Below are 26,272 nucleotides of genomic sequence, written 5' to 3'. Positions count from 1 at the left end.
TTGAAGTTTCTGCTTGCGACCAGGAGCATTCCCACAACCAAAGTAGATGCTGGCAGTTGAAGATGTAGGTAGCTGAGCAAACTGGCAGTGGTGGCAGTGCCTCTTTTAAGTATGTTGCTGGATCAAAGCTAGTGTCGGGGGACAGAGCCCAGAAATCGTTACTCTCGATTACACTGAGGTTGCTAATGCGATGGCTTCACCCTCCCTGAATTTTGAAATTTTATAAGGAAACAGTGATCTTTTTTTTTTTTTTCTCCATATGAAAGTTTTGTGGACATTTTGTATAAAAATTCAGATATTTCAAATAGAAATTTTTTTTTGCATGCGACTTTAAAAGAAACTTTATGGTCTCTGTGTCAGCTAAGATTATTTTTACCCGTATCCTCTCCATTCTGGTAGTTAAGAAAAAAGAGAAATTATTGGATTAAAAAGTCTATGCTTTTTCAATAGAAACCTTGTTTATCACACCTTGCTAATACCAGTTTGACTACTCTCCTTGCTTCCCTCAAAGAGTCATTCATTTTTTTATTTAATTAATACTTATCTGGGCAACCATTTTATCTCAGTGCAAAGATAAGTGCTTTTGACTTCAGGTGAAAAACACTTCCTTTTGAGCTGTTTACATTCTGGAGGAAAGAGGCTGAAAACAAGTAAACAGACAAATATAATAATTGCATGGTTGTGAGTGTCTGAAGAAACAATGAGAACCTGATGTGAAGGACAGAAGGCAGGGAAAAGTGATGCATTTATGTAGTATGGTCAGGAATGCGTCTGTGAGGTGGTGACATTTGACCTGGTGCTTAAAGGAATGAGAAAAAATACAAAGGCATGGAGAGAAAGCATGGTAGGGAGAGAAAACAGTGGACACTATTAGGAACAGGTTTTCTAGCCACCGACCATACCAAAAAATGCTCCACATCACTAATCATCAGAGAAATGCAAATCAAAACCATAGTGAGATACCATCTCACAGCAGTCACAATGGATATTTAAAGTCAAAAATCAACCAGGCATGGTGGCTCATGCCTGTAATTCTACCACTTTGGGAGGCTGAGGTGGAAAGATTGCTTGAGCCCAGGAGTTTGAGACCAGTCTGGGCAACATGGTGAGGCCCTGTCACTACAAAAAATTAAAAAACAAATACCCTGGCATTGTGGTGCTTATCTGTAGTCCCAGCTACTTGGGAGGCTGAGGCAGGAGAATTGCTTGAGCCTAGAAGGTAGAGGCTGCAGTGAGCCCTTTTCATGCCACTGCACTCCAGCCTGGGTGACACAGCAAGGCCCCGTCAAAAAAAAAAAAAAAAAAATTAAAAGTTCAAAATCAGTAGATGCTGGCAGGGCTGTGGAGAAAAGGGGCCACTTATACATTATTGGTGGGAATGGTAATTAGTTCCCTAATTACCATTGTAGAATGATAATTAGCAGTTTGGAGATTTCTCAAAGAACTTAAAACAGAACTACCATTCAACCCATCTATCCCGTTACTGGATATATACCCAAAGGAAAATAAATCATTCTGCCAAAGAGACAAATACACTCATGTTCATTGAAGTGATTGTGGTGCTATTCCCAATAGCAAAGACATGGAATCAACCTAGGTGCCCATCAACAGTGGATTAGATAGAGAAATGTGGTACGCACCTGCCATGAAATACTTCACAGTCATATAAAAGAACGACGTATTGTCTTTTGCAGCAACATGGATGCAACTGGAGGCCATTATCCTAAGAGAATTAATGCAGGAACAGGAGTCCAAATACCACATGCTCTCATTGATATAAGTGGGAGCTGAACATTGGGTGCACATGGTTATAAAGATTGAAATAATAAACAAAGAGATTACTAGACTTGGGATAGAGAGAGGGGGTCAAGGACTGAAAAACAACCTATTGGGTATTATGTTCACTACCTGGGTGATGGGATCATTTGTACCCTAGACTTCAGCATTACACAATATACCCATATAACAAACCTGCATATATACCCCGCAAATCTACAACAAAAGTTGACATTATATTAGAATAAAAGGAACTGCTTTTCAATGACGGTGTCAAATACTACAGACAACACAAGTTCAAGATCAAAATTTCTTTCTGTTCCCCAAAGTGAAAGTGAGTATATGGTCCTATATGTCTGTGTTGTAGCAACGAGTGTTCTAGGAGGAGAGTTGGCTTTGGTATTATTTGCCATTTGGTTCCTTTTCCCTTTTGAGGCTCTCAGTGCTAACGTTTCCCCATTCACTGGCTAAGAGTGTAGGGAGTAAAGAGGCCCCCTGTCAGAATGATAGAGAACAATGAAGACCTCATCCCAGTAGTAGCTTGAGTACCCAATATTCTTGTCTGTCATCTAACTGTGTTCAGGAGAAAATAACTAGCAGGGTCATGCAAATTGTACAATATAAACTCAGGCTGTCTTCAAACCTCTCCAGTTAGCCACCTATAACACTTCAGAAAATGCGAAAGATGACTACCTAATGTTTAGAAGTACATATAGCTAGCTCTTCAGTATTTAAAAAAATGAAACAATATTGTGTCTTTCATAGAAAGACTCAAATAAAAGCATAGCTAAAAATGTAGAGATGCACAGTTATGAACTTCATTTCTCTGTATATAGCTAACCCAATGACTGCTATAAACAAACATCATTCATTCATTGATCTGTCATTGGTCTACACCACAAAAATCAATGTTATTTGAATCCCTTACTCACACTGAAAGGATGTATTCTTGAGCAATGAAAATCAATGAACATTACTTTCCTGAGAATAAATTGAATGTAAACAAAAATACTTTCTTCTGAATAAAAATAGTCTTATAAGAGAATTGTCTTTACACTTCCATGCAAAATAAACCACAGTAATCATATGTTTCATCATATATGTGTTAAAGGTTAGGTCATTTTAGTCTAGAGGACTGAAAATTGTATACCTCAAAAGTTGCAATGAATATTTGAACAGTAGTGCATTAGATAGTGCATTGTTTACAGTTTTTGGTGGAAGGCCAATTGTTTTTAATGTGCAAAAGTAAATTTTCATTTTTTAAGGGAAACCCCACATTCTTTTTCTAAAATGTGCATTCCTTTCTAGTGTCCTTTTTCTACTGTCTTCCCCACTTCTCCCAACTTCCAGATGTCCTTGTCCCTTATTCCTTCTCTCAATCTATTTTCCTTTGGGTTCTCTGGATCTCTTTCAATTCCTTGTTTTATTTTCCCTGTTTTATTCTTATCTAGTGCCAGGTGGCTGTGCTATAAATTGAGAGAGAATTGGTCAATCAGGAATGTGTTATTTCCCCTGGGTTTACTAGCTTTATGCCCTCCCTGAACGTCTCTACTGAAGAGGAAAGACATTGTGATGAACACAACAGAGTCTCTTGCATTAATCCTATTGTCTGCCCATTCATCCATTCATTCCATAAACTTTCCCTTCTGTCCCATCAGAAAACTGAACATAGGGAACAAGACCAGCTTGGATGGCAATTAGAAACCTTTTCCCACAATCCTGACAAAGATGTTTTCTTTAGATGGACAGTATATACACTATGCTTGAATTTATCCAAGGTGATTTCCATGTGCTTTTTGAAAAATCTAGCAGGAAGAATCTGATTGGGAGGGTCAAGAATAAGATTCTAATTTAAGCCCTGGCATTACCGTAAAAGAAGTATATTATGCACTTTTTAGATAGCAGTTTTATTACAGAAATAAGAAAAACAAAATTAATTTCTCATTTTAGTGGCATTTAGCATGGTGCAGTTTGGTATCCCAGAGCAAGAAACTATATACAGAGTGGAGGTCTTTAAACAAAACTTTTTGACCATTTCTCTTAACCAGTCAGGGCTTTTACCTTTATATCCACAGGTGGACAACAATGCAAGACTCTATATGTAGGTCCTTAATCATATTGTGAACTTCTTGAGCTAGATCCACAGTTCTGAATTGATTTGCTCTATCTTTGACATTTGCTATGTTCTTGTCTCCAGTTGCAGTCCCCTAGCCAGAGCCCTGCAATCTTTCTGCCAAACTCTTTTTTTTTTTTTTGACACAGGTCTATGTCACCCAGGCTGGAGTGCAATGACGTGATCTCTGCTCACTGCAGCCTCTGTCTCCTGGGTTCAAGCGATTCTTGTATCTCAGCCTCCTGAGTAGCTGGTATGAGCTACCATGCCCAGCTATTCTTTTTTTTTTTTTTTTTTTTTTCTTCGTAGAGAGGGTTTTGCCATGTTGGCTAGGCTGATCTTGAACTCCTGACCTCAAGCAATTTGTCCACTTCGGCCTCCCAAAGTGCTGGGATTACAGGCGTGAGCCCCCGAGCCCTGTCTTTGCCCAACCTTTTTGAATCATTATTCCTTTGGGTTGCTTGTTTGGTTCTTGGCTTCAGCTTTGTCCTTAGACGCTGGCTATTGATCCTCCTTAGATCTATAGTCTGAAGAACCTGGCTGGATAATCAGACCCAGTCCATCCATAAACTCCAAGCCTAGGTCCAAGAACTTAGTATGTCTAGGGCTGCCTGACCACCACCTGGTCACAAAGTATTTATCCAAAACTTAGGTAAGATGTTTATTAATCATTACTACTTATTTTGCCCTTAATTGCTGATTTGCTTTTCTTTTAATAGGATCAAGATAAAAAGTCTCACCTTGCCCTTTATACACATGTACTTTTGTTCATTCCTTTCATTCTGATTAAATCTAAGGATAAAGACAAACAGGCCGGGCGTGGTTGCTCACGCCTGTAATCCCAGCATTTTGGGAGGTGGAGGCGGGTGGATCATGAGGTCAGGAGATCGAGACCATCTTGGCTAACATGGAGAAGCCCCCTCTCTACTAAAAAACACAAAAAAATTAGCCGCATGTGGTGGTGGGTGCCTGTAGTCCCAGTTACTTGGGAGGTGGAGGCAGGTGAATGGCGTGAAGCCAGGAGGCGGAGCTTGCAGTGAGCTGAGATAGCACCACTGCGCTCCAGCCTGGGCGACAGAGTGAGACTCCATCTCAAAAAAAAAAACAAAAAAAAAACAAAAAAGACAAACAAATAAAACTATGGTAGTCAGATGACCACATATAACTAAGTCAGCTGCATACATTATAAAAATGACTATTTTATGTGTTCTTTTGGTAGGCGTTAGAAATCGGATGCCTGAGGACACTTAATTTCTTTTCTGAAATTTTTGTAACTTACACATTTCAAAGTGATAATAATCATTGAAAAATTAAGCAATGTAGAAGTATATGTAAAGAGTAGGTCTTATTTTAGGGGATTGCCTGCCAATTCATAAGACAATTGTACCATCATTTATTTTGCACCTAGCGGAACTTTCTGACAGTTTTGCACCTAAATAGAAAGGTTTTCAGTAGGGTAATGAATGCCCATTTCAGGAAGTATTTGGGAGAATTACCATGATAATTTTTCATGTGTAATGTATAAAGGAGGCTTCCATTTATTAAGAACTGGACTAGAAGGCCATGATGTTTTCTTCTGCAGTTTGTAGAAGTATTTGAAAATATTTATTACTTGCATTAACTAGAGAAATAATCTTAGTTCAAAGTTCACTTACAAGATGTCCAAAGGTGATATAAATGCCTATGAGGTCAGTATTTCCCTGATATGATCAAGAGACATGAGAGGATAAACCAGAGCTTTGGGAAAATACATGTAGGGTAGTTGAAAAGACAGTTCTGCAGACAGCAGGAGATGCACTGAAGGGCCTTTTTTCCTCTGTTACTGCAGGTGACCTAAAACAGGTAGTGTGAATTCTAATGGATTGCATGTGCTCAAGTCCTTTTGTATTTCCTGAATAGTGATAAAGGAGTCCATTCAGCCTCTCTTCTACAGAAGGAACATTTTGAGAGAGAATATAAGGGTTTTCAGGCCTGTGGGAGGCTGCTGAGTCACATATGATTCACAGATCTAGCCTCAGAAATCTTTAGACTTTAATGTTACAATACAGGGTGGTCCATTTTAAAACTGCTTGTTGAAATCCACATTGGGATGTGCTCTAAATGGAGCACTAGGAACAGTGACAGAATGACTAATAATGAAAAAAGAATTAGGAGACTGCAACAATTCATTTGGAATGTTGATGTTTAATTCATGTTACTGGCTGCTTCATGATTCTTTCATATTTCATAAAGATGATGAGTTACATGGGCGTGCCATCTACAGCAGGGACCTCAAGCTAAAATACCGTTCTCTTTTCACCGGGGCTTGTTAAATGCCTCCCACCTGTATCTAAGATGATTGAATATGATTCAGTTTTCAAGTCTTTGCTTCTAATTACAGAATAATTATTTGAAATATGAAAGATATAAACATCAACACAAATGAGGCATTTTATGAGATCAACTATTGTGTTTTAAAGTGTTTATTTCACATTTTGTGTTAATAATTTAAATTCCAGTAACCATCTTGACATTTGCTTCCCCATAAGAGAAAATAGAGCTAACACTGTTTTTTTTTTCTTTTGTTAGTATTAACAAATTATATGATATTAAATATTTAAATAGAAAAATAATGTTTAAAAAACCTTCTCCAATAACTGTACATACATTAATCATGTCTTAAAGCGTGTTTTTAATTTACTGAGAGTATATGCAAGCTTCTATTGGATTTAGTTATACAAAGTGCTTTTTCTCCCTAATATTTTAATATTAAAAAAATTTAATTGCCTAGATTTTGACCGGCTTTTCAACATATAATACATAAAAGATCATAATTATATAATATTGTTTTTTAAACATTAGCAAATGTTACATAATTTGAAACACTGAACAATTCAAATTGAAAAATAGTTGAAAGCATGACCAAGAAATTAAAAATGATTTGTTTTTCTGTATTACTTGGACATTTACATAAACTTTGCACTAATGGTTCACAGTTTTTGAAAGGGGTTATTGGATAGTGCTAAAAATTATAACTTTTTTGCCATTTGATAAACATTATTTTTAAACACAATTCTCATTGTTATTTTTACTGCATTAATGGGGAAAAACAAAACTGTTTTTCATTTAGATTGAGCAGGTTAGGAAAGGGAGCTGTCTCTAATTCCTATCTAAGAAACAATCTTCTGTTTAGAATGTTCACTGTGCTCAGGCCAGCAGAGGGGAACATAAGGGCAGTGTATATGCTGCTCAGGCAAAGAGGGTCAGAGAGAACCATGTTCTGTGAGGACAAAAAGGTTGAAAGCAATTAAAGTTGCAATATATTTTCTGAGCTAGAAAGATGTTTACCATCTCATATTCAAAGGCTTCATTTCTGTTTCTCTAGAATCGTTTACTTAATGTTAAAAAAAATGTTGAAGATGGAATAACCTGGCAATATTCTTTTCTGATGGTTTTCAGAGAGTTATTGTCTTTCTAATTTGCAAGTTAATATATTTGCATTGACAGCTTTTTGATTGTTAAATAAGCTCTGTCTTAGAACAGCTGTCAGCAGATTACACTATAGGCTATATTTAAAAGAAGTGCCACATGAGTCAATTTGGGTCCTGGTTTTATATTCATATATTTGTTTGTATATCTGAACCTACATCATAAAAACAAGGAAGGCCAGCTGACATAGTCATATTTTCTATGCATATTGAAGGACTTAATGTTGCTTTTAGAATATTTTATGTTTATAAACATATCACGGCTGCCTCTACACCTAACCTGCTACTGTATGTGAAGTCTTGTGTGCATGTTATAAATAATATCAGAATCAATTGCTGTGGACCTAATGCATAACACTGAGGATGTCATGTTATGTTAATGAAAGTAGTACAACTTCTGGTTGTAAGCAAAGTAAATGGTGCTTGTTTAATTTGAAAATACTGATGAAAACTTAAAAATTTAAGGTGAGGAAAAATTATAGCATTGAAGGAATAATTATTAATATGTACGTATTTCCACTGAGATGTCTTAAGGAAGAACATACTTAGATATTCTTGTTTTTAAATCTTTATTTTCTAACTATAACAGCCTTTTTTCTTGCCATGTAAAGAAAGACTTCTGCAAATGTTATTTTCTCTCTTTCTATCAATGAAACAGACTTTGAACCTAGGGCTATGACAGTCTGTAAACTAGAAAACAGGAGGTATCTCCAAGTTCTGATGAGAGGAGAGTTGAGGGCTACTATCTGGTGGTTTAACAATGAAAACCAAACCATGAATCAGACCATGGCATCAGTTAGCATTTATTAATGGAATTATGCGTTATTGACTTCTCAGGGCAAACTGCTCTGCCACTTACTAATTTTGTGTCCTTTGGTAAGTAACTTAACCTCTCTATGCCTCAGTTTCCTCATCTGTAAAGTAGGACTAATAACAGTATCTACCTCAATAGATTTTTGTGAGAATTAAAGAGTATGTTCACATAACATGTTTAGAACAGTTGCTGACATATAGGTGCTCAATAGATATTACCTGTTGTTTCTTAAGTACCTCTGTATGCTCAGAACTGTGCTAGATAGTCTCAGAACACGATAAGCTATGGCCCATCCATTCAAGGAAATTAAATATTGTTGGAGAAATAACGCTAATATAAAACAGTATGTCTAGATGTGTAACATTTTGTAGGACGGGCTGTACATATTTTAGATACTTAGAGAAAAGAAAAAAATATGAGAGTTTGAGGACTTGAATTGGCCAAAGGAGGAACCTGAAGCCCAGACTTGGGTGATTTTTGGGAGCTGAAGATGATTAGAGAGGTGATTTCAGTTTAGTAGAAAACATATTTAAAGAGCATGACAAAACTGACATATTTGTAAAACCATTCAACAGGCTGGACTGGAGATACTTACCTATATGGGGAAGTGGATTCGCCATTTAGGTTAGACTCCAAACGTAATAAGCATTTGAGGTTTTTATAGTATTGGAAATATTATGAATGCTCAGCTAAAAATTCATAGAAGTAAAGAAAATAAGGAAATTTTTACCATGACATTAAGTAATGTCATGGTAATTAAATAATAATTAAATACATGCTTGAAATAGGCTAAAGTAAATTTTGTGAACAATTTTCAATGGCTGAGAAAAATCACAGATAAACAATAAAGGGAAAAATCTTCAATAAAATGAATGGAGATTTTGTAATGAGCAATTAGAATTTTAGCTCATTTGGTTCATAGAAACACCAGCAGCAGATTGTGTGGCCATGTGGGACACCTCAGCTGGCATCAGGCTACCCGGGACTATGCTAGAGGTTGCAACTAATTGTGATGTGGAAGGATAAAAAACAAAGCCCTCAAGGCTTCAGGGAACAAATCTCATATATGAGAACCCTCCCCCCAGCTAACCCATGGAACTACGTTACTATCAACCCCAAAGTATAATTTTTATTTGTTGTCTTGGAAGCTGGAAGCAAATCGCTGCAGCTGAGGAAGAAAATAAAGAAAAGATGAAAAAAAATACTTGGATAAAACAAAAATCAATCCAAGATAGTGGAAAAGAAGATCTCATGAAAATAAATTTAGATCTCGTGAAAAGAAGACCTTATGAACAACAGTAGATCTCAGGGCCTTTGAGAGCTATGAGTATGAAATTTGTAATGTGGATTAACTACACATGACACATGCGCGCACACACACACGAGCAGGAAAAAAAAAATCAGAAAATGAAGGCAGAGAAACATGAACAGCTTAGGAATCAGAGTTTAGTGATAGTCTTTTCTCCTACTCTCAAATACTTTACCTTTCCACTGATTAGCATGAGCACATCCTTTTCTGCATTTCTTACAGGATTACTCTAGTCAAAAATGGAATACTAAAGCATTTCACAAGTTGAAACAGCTTTCTAAAAACAGAGCAGCAGTGTTATTGAAAATGGTTTAAATTGAGAATAATTTCAGGAACTAACTAACATTCCTGGCATAACACCCATCTCACAAACAATCCTATGATTTAATGTAGATAATAAGCACTCCCTTTATACCCCCAAAAAATTAATTGTACACTTATCCATGTTATAAGAAATGCATATTTAGCAAAATTTCATGTCTAGGTTATCTAAATCTTTGGCTTACTTATGTTATTTTTACCCAACTACAGGAACACTGTGGGTGGTTTATTATATAACAAAAATAGGAACAGTTTGGCATTGGTAGAGTATTTATAGCAAGTGGAACACTAGACTTTTGAAATATATGATCTTATTACTTCAGATTTATGATAAGCTATTTATGCATCCACACAACTGAAGTGGCCAGTTTGTTAGATCTTTTGATATTTAAATTTTTTCCCAGCTCCACAGGGCATAACTATGTCTCTTATTTGCTTAGGTTAAAAATAAACGATTTCTTAAAAATAGTGGCAAAAAGCAGAGAATTGCCTTAGGATAAGGCTCCAAGTGGTACAGACATCTCACTTTCCCACTACCCCTCCTATAAATCCCTTACTGTAACAAGCCCTCTTCCTTTCCATTTTCTCTATGGTATAGTTCCCATTCCCTCTTTGTCTCTGTGATAATTGCTAGTGGAATAAATTGGGAAGCGCATGAAAAAAAGGTCTGTTTCGATATTCTCTCCTTACAAATAGGAGTAGGTTTACACACATTATTCTTTTTTTTCCAGAGGACTTAGGCACATCAAATATAGGAAGGAAAGATAGTTAATCTTGGATAGGGCCTATTATAACAATTCTTAGCTATCATTCTGGCTGCATTGCTCCAACCAGGCAAATTCTGTCTTTAGCTTAGGATTTAAAATAATTAAATAGATAACTATGCAGACTTGACACTTTATACTCAACTGTTATACTTTTACAGTAGATTACACAAAGTGTAATTTGTGTTTTTCTGAATTTGTTGTTTTGCACATGCACACAAAATGAAATGGATTACCGTATTTTTTTCATTTTGAAACTAAAGAGTTTTCTGAATGCACTGCACTACTCTTTTGAAAGCCACATTACAGACAAATCCACCTCAAAAGGAACAATATTAATTGAATGGCAAGTTTTTTATCTCAAACTTAATGAAAATCTGCATATTTTGTATGTTTGCTTTTAGAATTTGGGCTGTTTCTGTACAATAAAGTGAAGTAGAGGATATAAAAGATTTTTTCAATTATTCAGTAAAAGATTTGCGTCAATTTTAAGAGATATTTTGGTGGCTGCTTCAAATTTTATTGAATTTGTGAACACCTAACATTTGGAAACCTTGTACTGCTAGTGAACTCTGTAATGAGTTATTGTAGGGACAAAGAAGGATTATAAGACTTTTTTGTCTATGACAATTAATACACACAAAATATTTGGAATTTTAAGGCATACACTCTAGAGATTTAATAATTTCTTTAGAGTATTAAGTCTACATTTTGATAATCTGCTACTTATTTAAAAGTGGATGCTGTTTACAGATGCATCGGTCCAGCAGTTCATTTTTCTTCTGATGTGGATTATGGAGAGAAGATATGCATTAAGGCGTTAAATAAAGATACCTATTTAAAAAAATGGTAGTGCAATTGCATTTCATTTCAATTTACTTTTCTATTCAATAAATACTTATGTGTCTACTATATTCAAAGCACTGTCATAAAAACTTTGGAAATGCATTGATAAATGAGAATAAATGTATATTCATCTAATTATGAAAGTATAAGGAAATAAGTGCACAGCACAATTAAAGGACTTTTGAAGTTGCGTGGAGAGACAAGAATATTTTAATTTGGGAATTTGTGAAAGGTGATATTGGAATATTAGTGTGATTTATCCATTCACGACGTAAGTGGGAGATTCATTCCAGGTAGAGGTTATATAAAGAGCAAAGGCAGAATATGGAAAAGTACAGTCAGCATGCATGGAAATGTGTGAGGTTGGTTGGATTAAAAGGTCTTTGAAAATAAAAAGCTAGCAGGCTGTGTAGCTTATCTTTTCTAAATTTTCTTCATCTCTTAATTTTTCTCATCAGTGAAAGATGAATAATTTTTATGATGACTAAATGAGAGAATGCATATTAAACACTTTAGCATAGAGATAGTATAAAATAAGGTCTCAAGGCATTTAGCTATTAGCTCTGTGTTGGAAAAATGCTGAGATACTATTATTAAACAAAGGACTGGAGGAGGGATAAGATGAAGAAATTGATGGTATGGAGTCTGATGACTGGGGAGATGATTTTCCAACAAGGAGAAGGGACATAGAGGGTTTATAGTATGGGGAGGAAAGCTATTGAGTTCAATATTGTACATATTTGAAAGGAATGGTGGGACATCTAGATGAAATGATCAAATGGTAGTTAAGGTAGAACTGGAGCTCAGATTTAGATATTATATATGGAGATTTTGAAGAAGTAGAAATAAAGAGAAGTAAGGAAGCAGAATGGCACATAAAATCAAAGACAGATGCTGAGAAATGACCAATTTGGCTTTGGGAAAATGTAAAGGAGTCAGATGATAATAATATAAAAGGAGAGACCAGGGAATAGGGTCATAGGAGCCATAGGAACATGGGTTTCAAGAGGGCAGTGGAGCAGTGGTGAACATTGGGTAGGAAAAGGATAAGAAATAGTTCTGTTGCAAATGTACCTTGACTGCATAGGGAAACTCTGTAGCTTCTCCTTGTTTTCTTTCACAAGTACCATCCATTGTTCTTACTCTTCTGACTAGCTATCATGTTCAAGTCCTGCCTTTATAACACTGAAACCTCTGTTACTATTGGAGACTTGAAGCCAGGGAATATACATTTCTAACAAGCAGTGTTAAGTGTGTTCTTGCCATTGCATATTTGACAAATTCCATGTATTTTCTCATGGAAACAATGTACCTATTAGTCAAGGTCTATTATACCTGTACAACCAGATATACATGAGTTGCCATGCACTTTCTTGAGCTAGCCAAAGATTGCATATATTTTTATCTAAGAGAAAGATTTTCAAACTATTAAACTTTCTTAGAGCAATTTGATTTCACAATAATTTTAGGATTTTGTTCTTTTAAAAATGCTTGTGTCAGGTGATTTAAGTGTGGTGTGTATACTCAGCCATCCTCATTTAGTCTCTGCAGTATATTCATAAGTTATCACGCAAAAAATGCAAAAAATAAAAATTTGAAATCTGGTAATTTGGTATTTTCACAGTTTCTTATAAGTCTTATGATAAAATTCTTGGTTGCATAGAAAAAGGGTTAAGGAGATAAGCGTTGTTTATGCAAATATTAAAAACATTTTAGTGAATATTTTAGTAGTCCTTGTTAATTTAGAATGTGTGGAGATCTTGAAATTGTCAGGACCGTCAACTGCCTTTCCTTGTCTGTCTTTCTCACCTGCTGGTATCTGCCCCACATTCATCTGAATGCCTTTTTCCCCCGAACTTGCTCTCCTCAGACTATACTAGTAAGAATTTCACACAGCCATACTGATTAATACCAGTGGAAACTGATGACCTCCAGTATAATGCCAAGTCCTTAAATACTCTCCAGCTATTCTTTTTAAGCCTCCAATTTTTCTTTTCAACTATCTACCTTAATACCTACTTCTTGTCCCTTAACAGATGACTGGTCCTCCTTCATTACAAAGAAAATAAAGAGCAGTAGGTAAAACTATGTCAACTTTTCTCGTTATTCCAGTTATTTCAATTTACCCCAAATCTACATTCTCTTTCCATTTTCCAGAGAAGAAGTATCCTGTCTTCTACCCATGGATTAGATTTCTCTTTGGTTCTACTTATTTCTTAATTCATCCCTCACTTCCACATTCTCACTTTGGAAACTAGAAAAAATATCTGGAACCTTTTAAAGGACAGTTGTAGGGGAGAAAAGATTTCTTACCTATTGCAAGATTCACAGCTGAGATCTCCTATAACATAAAAGACAAATAGCAAGAGAAAAGCATATGAATTAAGTTTTATGTGACACAGGAACCTTCAGAAAATGACCCCCAAACCTATGGAAAACTGTATGTTTTTATGGACAGTACTGCAGAAGTATGATTAGAAGATGAAAGGGTATGATCTACTAATAAACTAGGGAAACTTAGCAAGACTTGTTTATTCAGTACTTCTTGGAGTCTCTGTGTGATGTTCCTTCCCTTTGGGTATAGGGCAGGACACTCGCCACATGAGAGTCTTCAGGGGAGAAGGGAGGGAGGTCAGACAGTGACCTTCCTAGGCTTTATTGTCTGCCTCGTGGGAGAAGGTCAGAAAGACCTCCTTGCTTTTGCTGTTTTCTTAAACACCAAGGTGCCCTGTTTGGGGGTGGCATTTCCTGTACCCCATCATTGTCAATAAATTACATGTTCTCTCCTGAATCTTTGATATTTCCTTCTCTACTTGCCTTTCTCTTTTTGCATAGAAATAGGCTCACTTCTATTCTATTAAAAACCAAAAAGAACACTGATTCCTCATTCTCCATGTTTCATTCTCCTCAAAGATAAGGTGGGACAAATTTTTCACCTTATTTGATGACTGTATACTTCTTTCTTCTGTTTGGAAACTTCTCTCTGCTTTGGCTCTTGCGATACCATTGTTCTTGGATTCCTTTTTCTATACTACTCAGGTTCCTCTGTTTGTTTTTTAAATGTACCTTTCCAGATTTGTAACTACTGTTTATTTCCTTCCTTTCGCTCTTCACTCTACTTCGGGAGTTATACATTGATCTTAATTTCTATGGAGATTTCTCTTTCAAGAGCTCTAAACCCATGCCATTCAATTGCCTAGTGTATCTTTATACTTGAGTCTCCCCAAAACACCTCTAATTGAACCAATAAAAATGAACCTGTCAATGTCCCTTTAAACTGTTATTTCTCCTATACTTACTTTCTATGCCACAATTTCCCATCATCCTCTACCTGAGAAACTCCCTGAATCATCCCACTTTCTTCCTGTCATTCACTTTCTATACCCAACAGTGCATGAAGTCTTATTGTCCATCCTTCAGAATTTCTGTTGCGTTAGTTGCTTCTACTTGGCCTCCCCTTCTTTTTCCTTTATCCCTTCCACCACCACTAAATTAGTCTGAGTCCATCTCATTTCTTACCTCTTAACTAGACTTGCTGTTTGTGATTTCTGTTCTCCCTGTAAACTACCATCCACTCAGTGTCAGGGAAATAATTTAATCATGTTTATATACATTTACGTGATCTTTTTACTCTCTGACTTCTCATTTTCTAGTATCTCTCCATTATTTTGAGAATATAATCTAAATGTTTCAGAATCGTATTTAAGACCCTTGGCCTGACCCATCACTCTTCCCTATCTCTCCTGCCCTCATTCCATACCTTTTGCTGAACCAAGCTTGGACTCAATCATTTGAATCTCTTGAAGTTACTGAACATGTCATGTTTTACATTCTCTCCGCCTTCGTTGTTACTTCCCACTCTGCTCAATTTTGACAAGTTCCACTTGTCTTTCAGATATGACTTCAAGTAGCTACTACTCCAGAAAGCCTCTTCTATCAACCTCCTCATACCACTACTTACTAAGCATTGACTCTCTTGTGCTTCCTCAAACATTTCCTACCATGTTCTTCTTGTTGTTTTCTCTCTCCCTCCCAGACCCAGTTTTAAACGCAGCCTGCATCTCCATCTTTTAGTATCTTTTCCAGCAGTTACTAGTACTTGTTGAATGGATTGACAAAGAACAACAATGAATTCTTCCTAGTGGAGTGCTATGTTAGTTGCTTATTACATGAAAAAGCTCTATCCTCTGTAATTTCCCCCAAATTTTATAGTGTCTTCTGTATAAATTTAATAAAATAGTGCTTAGTGATTACATATTTGTGTGTGACAATTTACCAAGAAAGAGAAAGACTGATAAAAATTTTTTGCTCATATGAGTGTTTTCACTTGAGTAATTTTTTACTTTCATGATTAATGGGGCCTTTCCTTATTTTCTATTTTTTATAACCTTTTAATTCCAGGTTGAAAGCCTGAGTGCCTAAGCATTTCAGAAAACCAGGTTAACACCTCATATTTATAAAAAATAATCCTTGCTCCTATAAAGTGTTCCTAACAGCTTGTCAGTGGGGTAGGGAAGACTGGATGGGTTCTGAATTGCTTTTCAGCCAAAGCAGGTTCACCTCAATGAACATTGGTAGTGACAGTGCACTTGTGAGAAGTTAGAATGCATATTTTGCATCAGTTTAGTATAAATCAGAATTCAGGGATGAGTTACATTCACTTCCTTACATATATATTCTTTGCCTCTCAGTTTCGAGCTAAAGGGATGTATAACTTGTCTTACTATTTGTCAGTGTTGCAAATTATATTTGAGAAGAGATGACTCATTTTCTCTAGGTTCTAGTACTTGTTCAGCACCTGCTTAGAGAAATGAGATAGTCTCATCTAAATTAGGAAATTATTCTATCAATGGTTTTTGCTCCTACCTGTATCCTACTGTAATTTTTTGTATTTAATATAAAAATGGGACACAGCTGTATTTACTAAGAGTATTTACTTAAAATATTTTTCAAATATAGGCACCAGCGAATAAGTAGCACTAGTTAAAATATTATTCTAACAATTTTTCTCTATTTTATCCTTACTCTCTTTTGTTTTTTGTTTCTTGATATTCATTTACGTTTTTCTATCCTGTTCATACAGTGTGATTTAATAAGTATTCTTCCTTATTTTCATATGTGCTAAAGTATTCCTAGTTGTAATGTATTTCATTTAGTAACTAGTTTGTTTCATATGTCAGTGAAGCCTCTGTGTTTTCCTCTAAGGCATTTCATCCTTTTCTATAACTGACTTTCCATTTTTTTCTTCCTCTTCTCTGCTCATCATTCTTGAAATGCTCTCTTCCATGTCATTTAAATCTCTTTTCCACGTCATACTTTTATTCCATTTTTATTTTGTTATATTTAAATTTATCTGAAAAAATATATTTACACTACTTATATTTATATTTAAAAAATTATATTTATACTACTGGATTTCTTCCCTAAGGAAGAGAAGACATACACAGTTACATCTCCATGACTGAAATTATACATAGATATGTAGAGAAAAGTTCAAATTCAAATATAAATCATCTAACATTCTTACTAGCTTACTAATGTTTCTTTATACTTGCCTTGGCAAAAAGGAATACACACTTTAGGTCTACAACCTGAGGAAGAATAAGTGAAATATATGGAGGAATACAAATTAAGTGATTTTAATATGAATAGGGAAGATTTTGTGGTTCTATTTGGCAATATCTCTAATACCAGGAAAAAGTGATATAGAACATGGATTTAGGGTCTTCTAAAATATCCTGACATCCATAGCTCATATTTTAAGATGTCATTGCATAATGGTCATCTAAGATGTACATTGTATACCTGAAAAAGATTTGAACTTAAATCCTTCAATCATAATTGTAATGATCAAAACTACTGCTTTAAAATTTGGATCTAGTAATTCCAGTAATTATTTGGATCCAGTAATTCCAAATCTAATTGGATCTAGTAATTCCAAATCTAAGAGCCTCGCTAAGGAAATATTTTTTTTTTTTTTTTTTTTGAGACGGGTCTCGCTCTATTGCCCAGGCTGGAGAGCAGTGGCGTGATCTGGGCTCACTGCAAGCTCCACCTCCGGGGTTCATGCCATTCTCCTGCCTCAGCCTCCCGAGTAGTTGGGACTACAGGCGCCGGCCACCACGCCTGTCTAATTTTTTGTATTTTTAGTAGAGACAAGGTTTCACCGTGTTAGCCAGGATGGTCTCGATCTCCTGACCTCGTGATCCACCTGCCTCAGCCTCCCAAAATGCTAGGATTACAGGCGTGAGCCACAATGCCCAGACTGGAAGTAAAATATTCTTAAGCTTCATGCTCTAAGATATTTGTGGTAGTGTAGTATGTAGTGGTTAAAAGCTGATGATTTCTTAAATTTCCCTTTAAGAAGGAGGATGGTCAAGTATATTATGGAATATAGAGATAATGGAATATTAAGTGGCCATGATAATGGAATATTAAGTGGCCATTAAAAATAAAATGTTTACAAAATGTTTGTAATGCCATGGGAAAGTACATATTGTATGATATAAAGCTAAAAGATACATGAATTTTATATAACATGGTTTCAACTATGTGAAGGAATTTTAAAAGACTAGAAGGGAATGCATCAAATTGTTGAATGTTCTACCTGGCTGGTGGAATTTTTCTTGCATTTTACAAATGGTCTGCATTTAGTATAATGTTACTATTATATTCAGAAGACTTGGAAGCTAAAAGATAAAGTTTGTAGTTTAGAATGTTTAATAGCTATTTAATGGAATTTTAATACAAAATAAGCAAATTGTTTACTCTCATTGGACAAGACATCAATGTCATTTTTCTCTTTTGATTTGGAGGCATTTCAGCATCCTGAAAGCCTGCACACTAAAGATTCAGTGCTTTTGCAATTTAAAGCTGGAGTGGAAGGGTGGACATAGTTGGTGCTAGGAGGGAGAATAATTTAAGGGCATTTTAATGAATTATCTGTAGCATGGATATAAAATATCAGCGTGTGACTTTTATTTGCCAGAGATCTGATAGAATATAATCTTTTCTGATTTCTGCAGTATCAAATCATGGGTGGATAAGATGCAAGAAGACCTTGTCACACTGGCAAAAACAGCAAGTGGAGTCAATCAGCTTGTTGATGTGAGTAAAATCCACCAAAGAGATTTCTTGATCTTTTCATTAATTCAAATGCAGTTCTATCTTCTAGGAAACTATATCTCTATATTACAAATGGGATGTGATTTCTCATGTGGGTCTGGTGGTGAAATTCTGAGAGACACCTTTGGTACTGCTAGTTACTGTGAACAAGAAATGCCATCCTTAAAAACTAAGGAAACTTTCTCAGCACACTTTGCAGTTGATACGTAGGTCTCACTTAAATAAGTCTGCGTGTCATGTATACTCTCCATAAATTTAAGTAGGGAAGTCATGTACTTACTATTATAATGTTTCCATTCTTCAGAATATATTTAATAATCCCTCATACAGTGGTGACTTGAACTCCTGTGATGGATTCTTTTGAATATCCTCAGTGAAAACACATCTTTATTCTTTGAGGGTAAAAATTATTTGAAAAGTGTTTACAGGCATGTCTAGACATTAGAGTTAGTCACTGAGATCAGTAATAACGGTTTTGGTGCAAGATAAGGAGACTCTATAAAAGATGATTTTTCTTGTGACTTATGAATTGGCTATGAAAGTCACTCTAAAACGATGTTTTGAGTGACAGCAATATATAAATATTTGTATGGCATCTTAACTAGATTATTTTCCATGGGTAAGAGCATTTACATGTATAGGTTCTGTAAGATTTATTAAAAATTAAATGTCACTTTTTAAGGGCCTCACTACTTTCATTTCAATGTAAATAATACATTTGAAAGTATTCTCATCTTGTATTGTTAGTGATGAAATGAGGCCTTTTATTTTCCAAAAATGTGATGAGTCAATGAGATAAAGTGGTATAAAAGCAGCTTGATTTATAATATATGACTATTTATCATGCAAGTATGTATGAGAAAATGGAATGTGTGGTTACTTCATGTATTAATAGAAATTCTTAAGGAAACCACATACATATATACTTCAAAAAATTATACCAGAATCTCTTTATAAAACAACTATAGAGTGTGTTGAACAAACCTAAGTGTCTGTGAGATAAGGGGAATATGTTTGGAAATGAAAGGTGTTCCCTGCGAATAACAATGATCAGATTTAATTCTAGTCAGTGTATTATGTTGAGCAGGTAATATGTCCCAGACACTGTGCGGGCTGCCAAAGATAAATAAAGAAACAGTATTCCTCTCCTCAGAGAACTGACACTCTGTTGATAAAAACAAATCTCAATTACTGATGGTGCAAAGAAACTTGAAAGTTATTGTGCCGATGCTTGGGATCTGTAGTGATTCACTGTGGGAAACTAAATTAGAATATGAAAGTGTGTAGGTAGTAAGTGAGCCTCTGCGAAAGTCATGGAGTTTATTTGGAAGCACCACCAAATCTTCTTTGTTAATTTTCATTTGGACACTATTTAGATTGAGAGCAAATATTTTATTTAATCATAATAAGAAAAAAAAAGAAATTACAGGTTCTGGTGAGAAATTACATGACTGTTTTTATCAACAGGTGGAGATTAAAAATAAGCTGCTCTTGGGAGCATCTCCCTTACTCTGTGAGTGCTTCCCCAGCCTCAAAAAACAACTTGCTTGGCTGGCCTCATTGTTCCTTTTGGTGTTAATATGTGAAACTTTTCTTTCTGAATCTGCTTTTTTGCAATGACTCATTAACCAAAAAGAAGTCTAACTGGTTTCTATTATGCTTTATGAAGAATAGATTACTAAGAAGAGTATAGCTATTGATGAATGAATCAATGACTCTGTCTGAATTAACATAACAAAATAGAATGGAAAAGATGAAAGAAAATCTCTCTAGTTTTCTGTTTATGGGATACATACCTCTTTACAGTGACAGAAAAATTCCAAATTAATGAATAATATGTTAGATAACTGGGGTGGTGGGAAGAGCGTTAGAGCAGAATTCATTATTGGAAAAAGAATTTAAGTACTAGGGCACACAAAGAGTATCATCTTACACAGACAAATGATTCCATATTGCCTCATTCCTTTTGAGGAAGAATGTCAGAGTTTAGAGTGAACTTTGAGCTGAGATTGGGGGTGTTGGATACATGGTGAGGGCCAGAAGTTGAATAAACACAGGAGTTTAGCAGGGCTCCAGGTTGAAATTTAATATTGTAGAAATGAAGGTTCTTCAAATTACAAATTACATTCATTTTTTACTGACTTCACAGGGTACAATTAGCTTTTTACATGAAGGCCAAGAACCAACACAGGTACCATGGCTAAAGTAATATATTTTTTGTGATTGTGCCACTGCACTCCAGCCTGGGCTTCAGAGTGAGACCCTGTCTCAAAAATAAAATAGTAATATAGTTTTGCAATTTTGTGAAAATTGCTTTATTGTATCCTAAAATAGTAGCCCACAGAAAGTTGCTAATATTATTGAATACATTCAGTGCTTCAACTTTACAAATGTGAGATTTTTCCCAGGTTACCTGCCTGTCTTCTGTTAAAGATCACGAGTGAATAGGGTTGCTTAGGACTATTGTCCGTGATGCATTAGACTTTTAAGATGTCTTTTATTAGATTATTCCATTACTGAACCATTTGGAGAATACATATGTCCATCAGTTGTATATGCTTATCCACAAGGTGGGTAAAATAATTGAGAGAAGGTTAAAATTTTGTTTTAGGTTACACAACTATTAAATAGGATGCAACTCTGAAATTTGAAACACCTTCTTGTATACTTTAGAACATATGTTAATAGCATTTTTTTGTCCTTATTTGTACCTTGAAAAAATAAGCAGATTCCCTACATAAACAAGGTCAGTATATCTGATTATGCTAATGCTCTTTTTATAAAAGATATAAATTATAAGAAACCAAAGCTCCGCCAGCAACAATTACCTACTCATGATGTTTCCATTTGATCTTTTTTTCCAAAAAGAAAAGAGTGGAAGGAAATTTTAACATATAATATACATTCATAATTTAAAACCTCCCATTTCTGTTGATACCACAGAAATGGTTTGTTTGTATATCCATTGAGATAATTGCTAAGAATGATACAGAAAGTAAATTTTCACTGATTTTTTTTCTTCATGGTCTTCTAACTGAAGAAAACACTTAATATTTCAAATCAAGTATTATAGCATATCCCTCTGAAAAATCCCTAAGGCTATTTTACCTTGGTTCTGCCAATTGCCAGCTTTAGGATCTGGCCAAGATATTTAATCTCATGGAGTTGTTGGGATTAATGATACAATCCATATAAATTATTTATTGACATATAATGAGAGCTCAACAAATGTCATTCATTTGTCATATTACTTGGTGGCGTTGTATAAGTTGGGGTACAGGCTGGACCAGTATGACAAACATACAGGCTAAACATGTATTTTATTGTCACATAGCAGTTGAGAGGTAAGCTGTCGAGGGCTGGCAGGGTGACTCTGCCATCCTTAGCGTGTGGCTTCCATGCCTGGATACAAAATTATTCTTCCAGTTGCTTTTTATTTCCCAGTTGTCCTGTAAAGGGAAAGAGATTTGGAGAGAAGATATCCAGTCATTTAAGAGTAAGACGTTTTGCTCACATTCCAGTGGTTAGAATTTAGTCACATCTAACTCAAAATGTGTCAAAGAAGTGGAGGCTTTTTCTGAGCAGCCATGTGCCCCACTAAAATTCTGTCACAATGGAAGGGGACAGAACCAATAGTGGAGGACAAGAGCAGTCTTCACTTGTATGTATTATTATCTGAATATATAAAAATTTATTAAAGCTATATTAACAGAGATAGAAGCTGTATTTACACATTTAAAATATTATAGACAGAAAAATAGGAGAACAATCCCCAAATTTAGAAAAATATATATGTATTTTTAATAGTCTGGATTATAGAATATTTTGAAATATATTTTATTATTTCTAAACACACACACACACACATACTCCATTAGCTACTGCACTGACAAATGGCAAGGCTGATCATCACATATTTATGAATATATAACCTTTTAAAAAATTAAATAGTCTTAATATTCCTGAGAACAGTGTTTTAAAGTTAATGAAATGTTTACCATTGCCATTTTAAATGGTGCATGTGACATTGTTGTTATGAAGCTTTCTTCTAAAAGGTAAACTGTCTGACTTTCTCAAATTTTAGGATAGCATCTGCAAATATATTTAGAATAATGTGTTGATTAAATTTTTCCTGGAAGCTTAATTTTGAAGGTAGGCTTATTCTGCAGTGGCATTGCCATAGAACTTCCTGGCTTTTGATTCATTGTTAATGATTTATTAAGTGAAAATTTCAAAACCAATACCTTTACATTTCAATATGCTACTCAAAGATGTAAATATGAAATGTGTATAAATATTGAGCATTCAGCACTCTCAATTAAGATAGTATTTACATAAGCATTCTGAGTGAATAATTTCTTTTCATTAGTAATTCAAACTAATGCTTATTCTTTGACATTGTGGTCATGTCATCTCCTGTAAATAGAATATTCTTTTTCTAGGTGGCAGAGAGTTTAATATATTTACAAAGGGAGATACTCAAAAACAGAACACAATTAATCATTGGTGATCCTGACTAGGGAATCAGCAAGATGTGCAGGCAACAAGGAGGATTGGAAATCTTCAAGTCCGGGAGTGCTGAAAAAAGCTGTATTAGAATATCAGATATTAGAATTCCCTTTACCCAATTGTTTTGAGGGTAAAAGGCAATATAAAATTTTAAATAAGTTATGTGCTTTCTCACTTTCAATAAACAAATATATACTATTTATTATTAATTCCATATGTTTTGCTTTTATTCAGAGTTGCCTTACTTCCCTCAACAATTAAGTGCTATAACTAAATCAGCACCATAATGATGTAGGCAATTTAAAATTATCTTACACTCTGAATTTGCTCTTTTTGTCATAAGAGGAAAGAAATCTATTTTGACTGCAGAATATAGCACTACAAAGAGTGCAGAGAGTATGGATTCCTTTCACCATCATCCTGCCCCCGCCTCCCTGCTGCACTGGAGATTTTTAAGTAAGAAGCTATTTTTGTTTGAACAGTGGTTAATTACATTAATTTTCAAAGACACAGAATAAACTCAGGGGATTTCTAATTTTAGGGTGACTTTCAATATTTTCTCAAAAGATATTAAAACGTTTTTTTTTTAACCTTACCATTCTCATCCAGCCATTAATTAACATTCTGAAGTTATGCTACTATTTGAGGGATATGTTATTATTTATTATTTCTCTAAATATATATTTAGTGCAGTGGTTCTCAGCCAGGGGCTGTTTTGTGCCTTGGCATATATTTGGCAATCTTTGGAAATATTGTCATTATCATAACTCAGGGCATGGGATGGTATGGAAATACTTGTGATTATCATAACTGGGGGCATGGGGTGGTTGCTACTTGCATAGTCTTGGTAAAAAGGCCAATGAGGCTTTTAAACATCCTACAATGCATGAGACATCCCTTCACAACAGATAATTATCTGTAAAATGTCAATTGTACTAAGGTTGAAAAACTGCTCAAGAAGAACTGAAGAATCTGAGTGTATGAAATTCTTTAAATGAATATAAATTTGTAAAATTGTATATCAGCATTGGTAGGTATCAGTTTTGCTTTAGAAAAGCCATTTGTTAATAAGGTATGACAGTTATGGGCAAATTAAAACCGGACTGCTTTGAAAAATTGTTTTACTGGCAGTGAAATGAATTTAGGTCGTTTGGGGTTAGAGACATTAAACAGGCAGCTCACTCAGCCTATGGTTAATTATTTTTAAATTTAGTTTTAATGAATTTAGTATGATCTTTTTCACTTTTAATTGCATATGAATTTTCTGGCAAAGTATATACTCAAATTACAATTTATATATAGCTTCAGATATGGAAAAAGAGAGGCTAGGTTAATTAATTGCCTCTGGAATTAAGAAATAACAACAACAAAACAGGTAGAGAGTTTCTGTTATTTATGTATGTTAATATTTTCCTTGTTTTGAATCTAGGTATTCTTAAACATGAACTTAAAATTTACTTTTTGTACCAAACACCTTTATCCTAAAAACTGAAAGATTCTTTCATCTTTGTTATAGTTTAGTTTTTCTGTTCAAGGGACAACCTGCATTTCTGGTTAAATATAATCACCCATTCCTATGTATAATATGGAGAAAATTAAGTGGCCTGTTTGCAATTGTCACTTGTTCTTTTCTTTCTTCCATCTTTAATATATTGCTTGGAAATGTCACCATCATGTTCTTGTTAATAGGAGCTAGGGCAAGTAGCAGTGTGTGCTGGAGAACACTCACCAATTGTGACTTCGTTCTTCCTAAATATCCTTCTAAAGATGATGCTCCATTTGAAATGTTATAGTCCTAGCTAAGAAACTGTATCACAGCAAATAGAAAGAATAGAGTGGCTAGGGAGACTCGTGAGTTGGGTATTAGAATGCTAGTTTGATACAGTTATCATTGGAAAAGTATGCACTATAAATTTGAGGATATGAGCAAATGATGTATTTATATGTGTGCGTATATGTATGTGGTATGTATATAATTGCATGTGTGTGTATATATATATATTCGGATTGTGTTTATAGTGAACAAATTTATAATTCAGATTCTTCCTGTGCACTGATTGCTGTGATAGCCACTAGAAGTTCTGAGCTTGGTGGTTTACTAGTCTAAAATAGGTTGGGTAGACTAGAGAATAAGATATAAACCAATATCCTTTTATCATCCTTCATAATTATGTCTCAATTTGCCTTTCACTCTATTTTCCCATAACTCCTTGTATTACACACATTCTGATCTCTTTCATCCCTTACTGAATCACTTTTCCTCCAAAACATGGCTATAGTTTCATTTATGTAACTGTTGCAGCCTATGTGATCTTAATTTCTGGGAATTCTGACAGCATACATTTCTATTTCTCTTCATTGGAACACTCATATTCTTCCTCACACTGATCACTACCTTATTTTGTGTATTTATTCTATTGGTGGAATTTAATTATTGTATCAGTGTTGTATTTGTAGTCTATTATGTAACTGCGTAGTAGCTTGGTCATTTTTTAGGCTTAAAATAAATGTTGATTTTTAAATACAGGGAAGAAGTTGTTTTATAAATTATAAAAATACAGGGAAGTTACATTCCCAGCAAAGCCTGATACAGAATCAGTATCCATTCACTAATTCATGCACTCATTAGTGATCGTGCCAGGCACTGTGCTATGCACTGGTTATGCACCAGTGAACAAAACAGACAAAAATCTTTGTCTTCCTGAAATTTACCTTCTGGTGAAGGGGAATAGAAAATACACAATAAATATGACGGTTATATAAATTATATATGTTTGATGTTCACATGTGCTTAAAAGTAGCACAATAGAAATATCAAGTCATAAAAAATTTCAAAGGTAGTGTCCCAATTCAAAAAGCTAGGTTATAGGGAAAAGAAAAAAAGGCCATAATTTGCTTAGAGTGAAGATGCAGGGAATCAAATGTGATTTTTAAAAATGACATTAATACAATATCATGCATCTTGTAAAATGATTACCTATAGTTTCATAAATGCACACACACTAAGATGAATTAATATATTTTAGCAGTTGTTATTTGCATTAGTTATTTACACAGCAGCCCTAAACACAATTGACAATATGCTAAAGAGTAAGACATTTTAAAAGCCTGACTTTTATTTAGGAGATGACATCATTTATTATTTTAATCAAAGGGAAGGAAGAGGTTGAAGATATCAGAGACTAATTAGAAATGATTACATAATTTTTATGACAAAATTCATTTTGT

At 34.7% G+C, this 26,272-nt stretch overlaps 1 protein-coding gene across 9 annotated transcripts in view; it reads left to right on the top strand.

Annotated features, from left to right (window-relative positions):
• Positions 1 to 26,272, top strand: part of LOC105475402 (calcium voltage-gated channel auxiliary subunit alpha2delta 1) — a 506,236-nt gene that overhangs the window by 72,410 nt on the left and 407,554 nt on the right. For all 9 annotated transcript variants that reach the window (XM_011730609.3, XM_011730608.3, XM_011730607.3 and 6 more), the window contains one exon: positions 18,436 to 18,517. In XM_011730609.3, the coding sequence (XP_011728911.2) occupies positions 18,436 to 18,517 (82 nt within the window). The remainder of the gene's footprint in view (positions 1 to 18,435; positions 18,518 to 26,272) is intronic.

The sequence above is a fragment of the Macaca nemestrina genome, chromosome 4 (genome assembly GCF_043159975.1).
Source record: "Macaca nemestrina isolate mMacNem1 chromosome 4, mMacNem.hap1, whole genome shotgun sequence".
In the NCBI taxonomy this organism is placed as follows: Eukaryota; Metazoa; Chordata; class Mammalia; order Primates; family Cercopithecidae; genus Macaca; species Macaca nemestrina.
The sequence above is the reverse complement of the archived record's forward strand: the minus strand, read 5'-3'. Positions and strand labels throughout refer to the sequence as shown.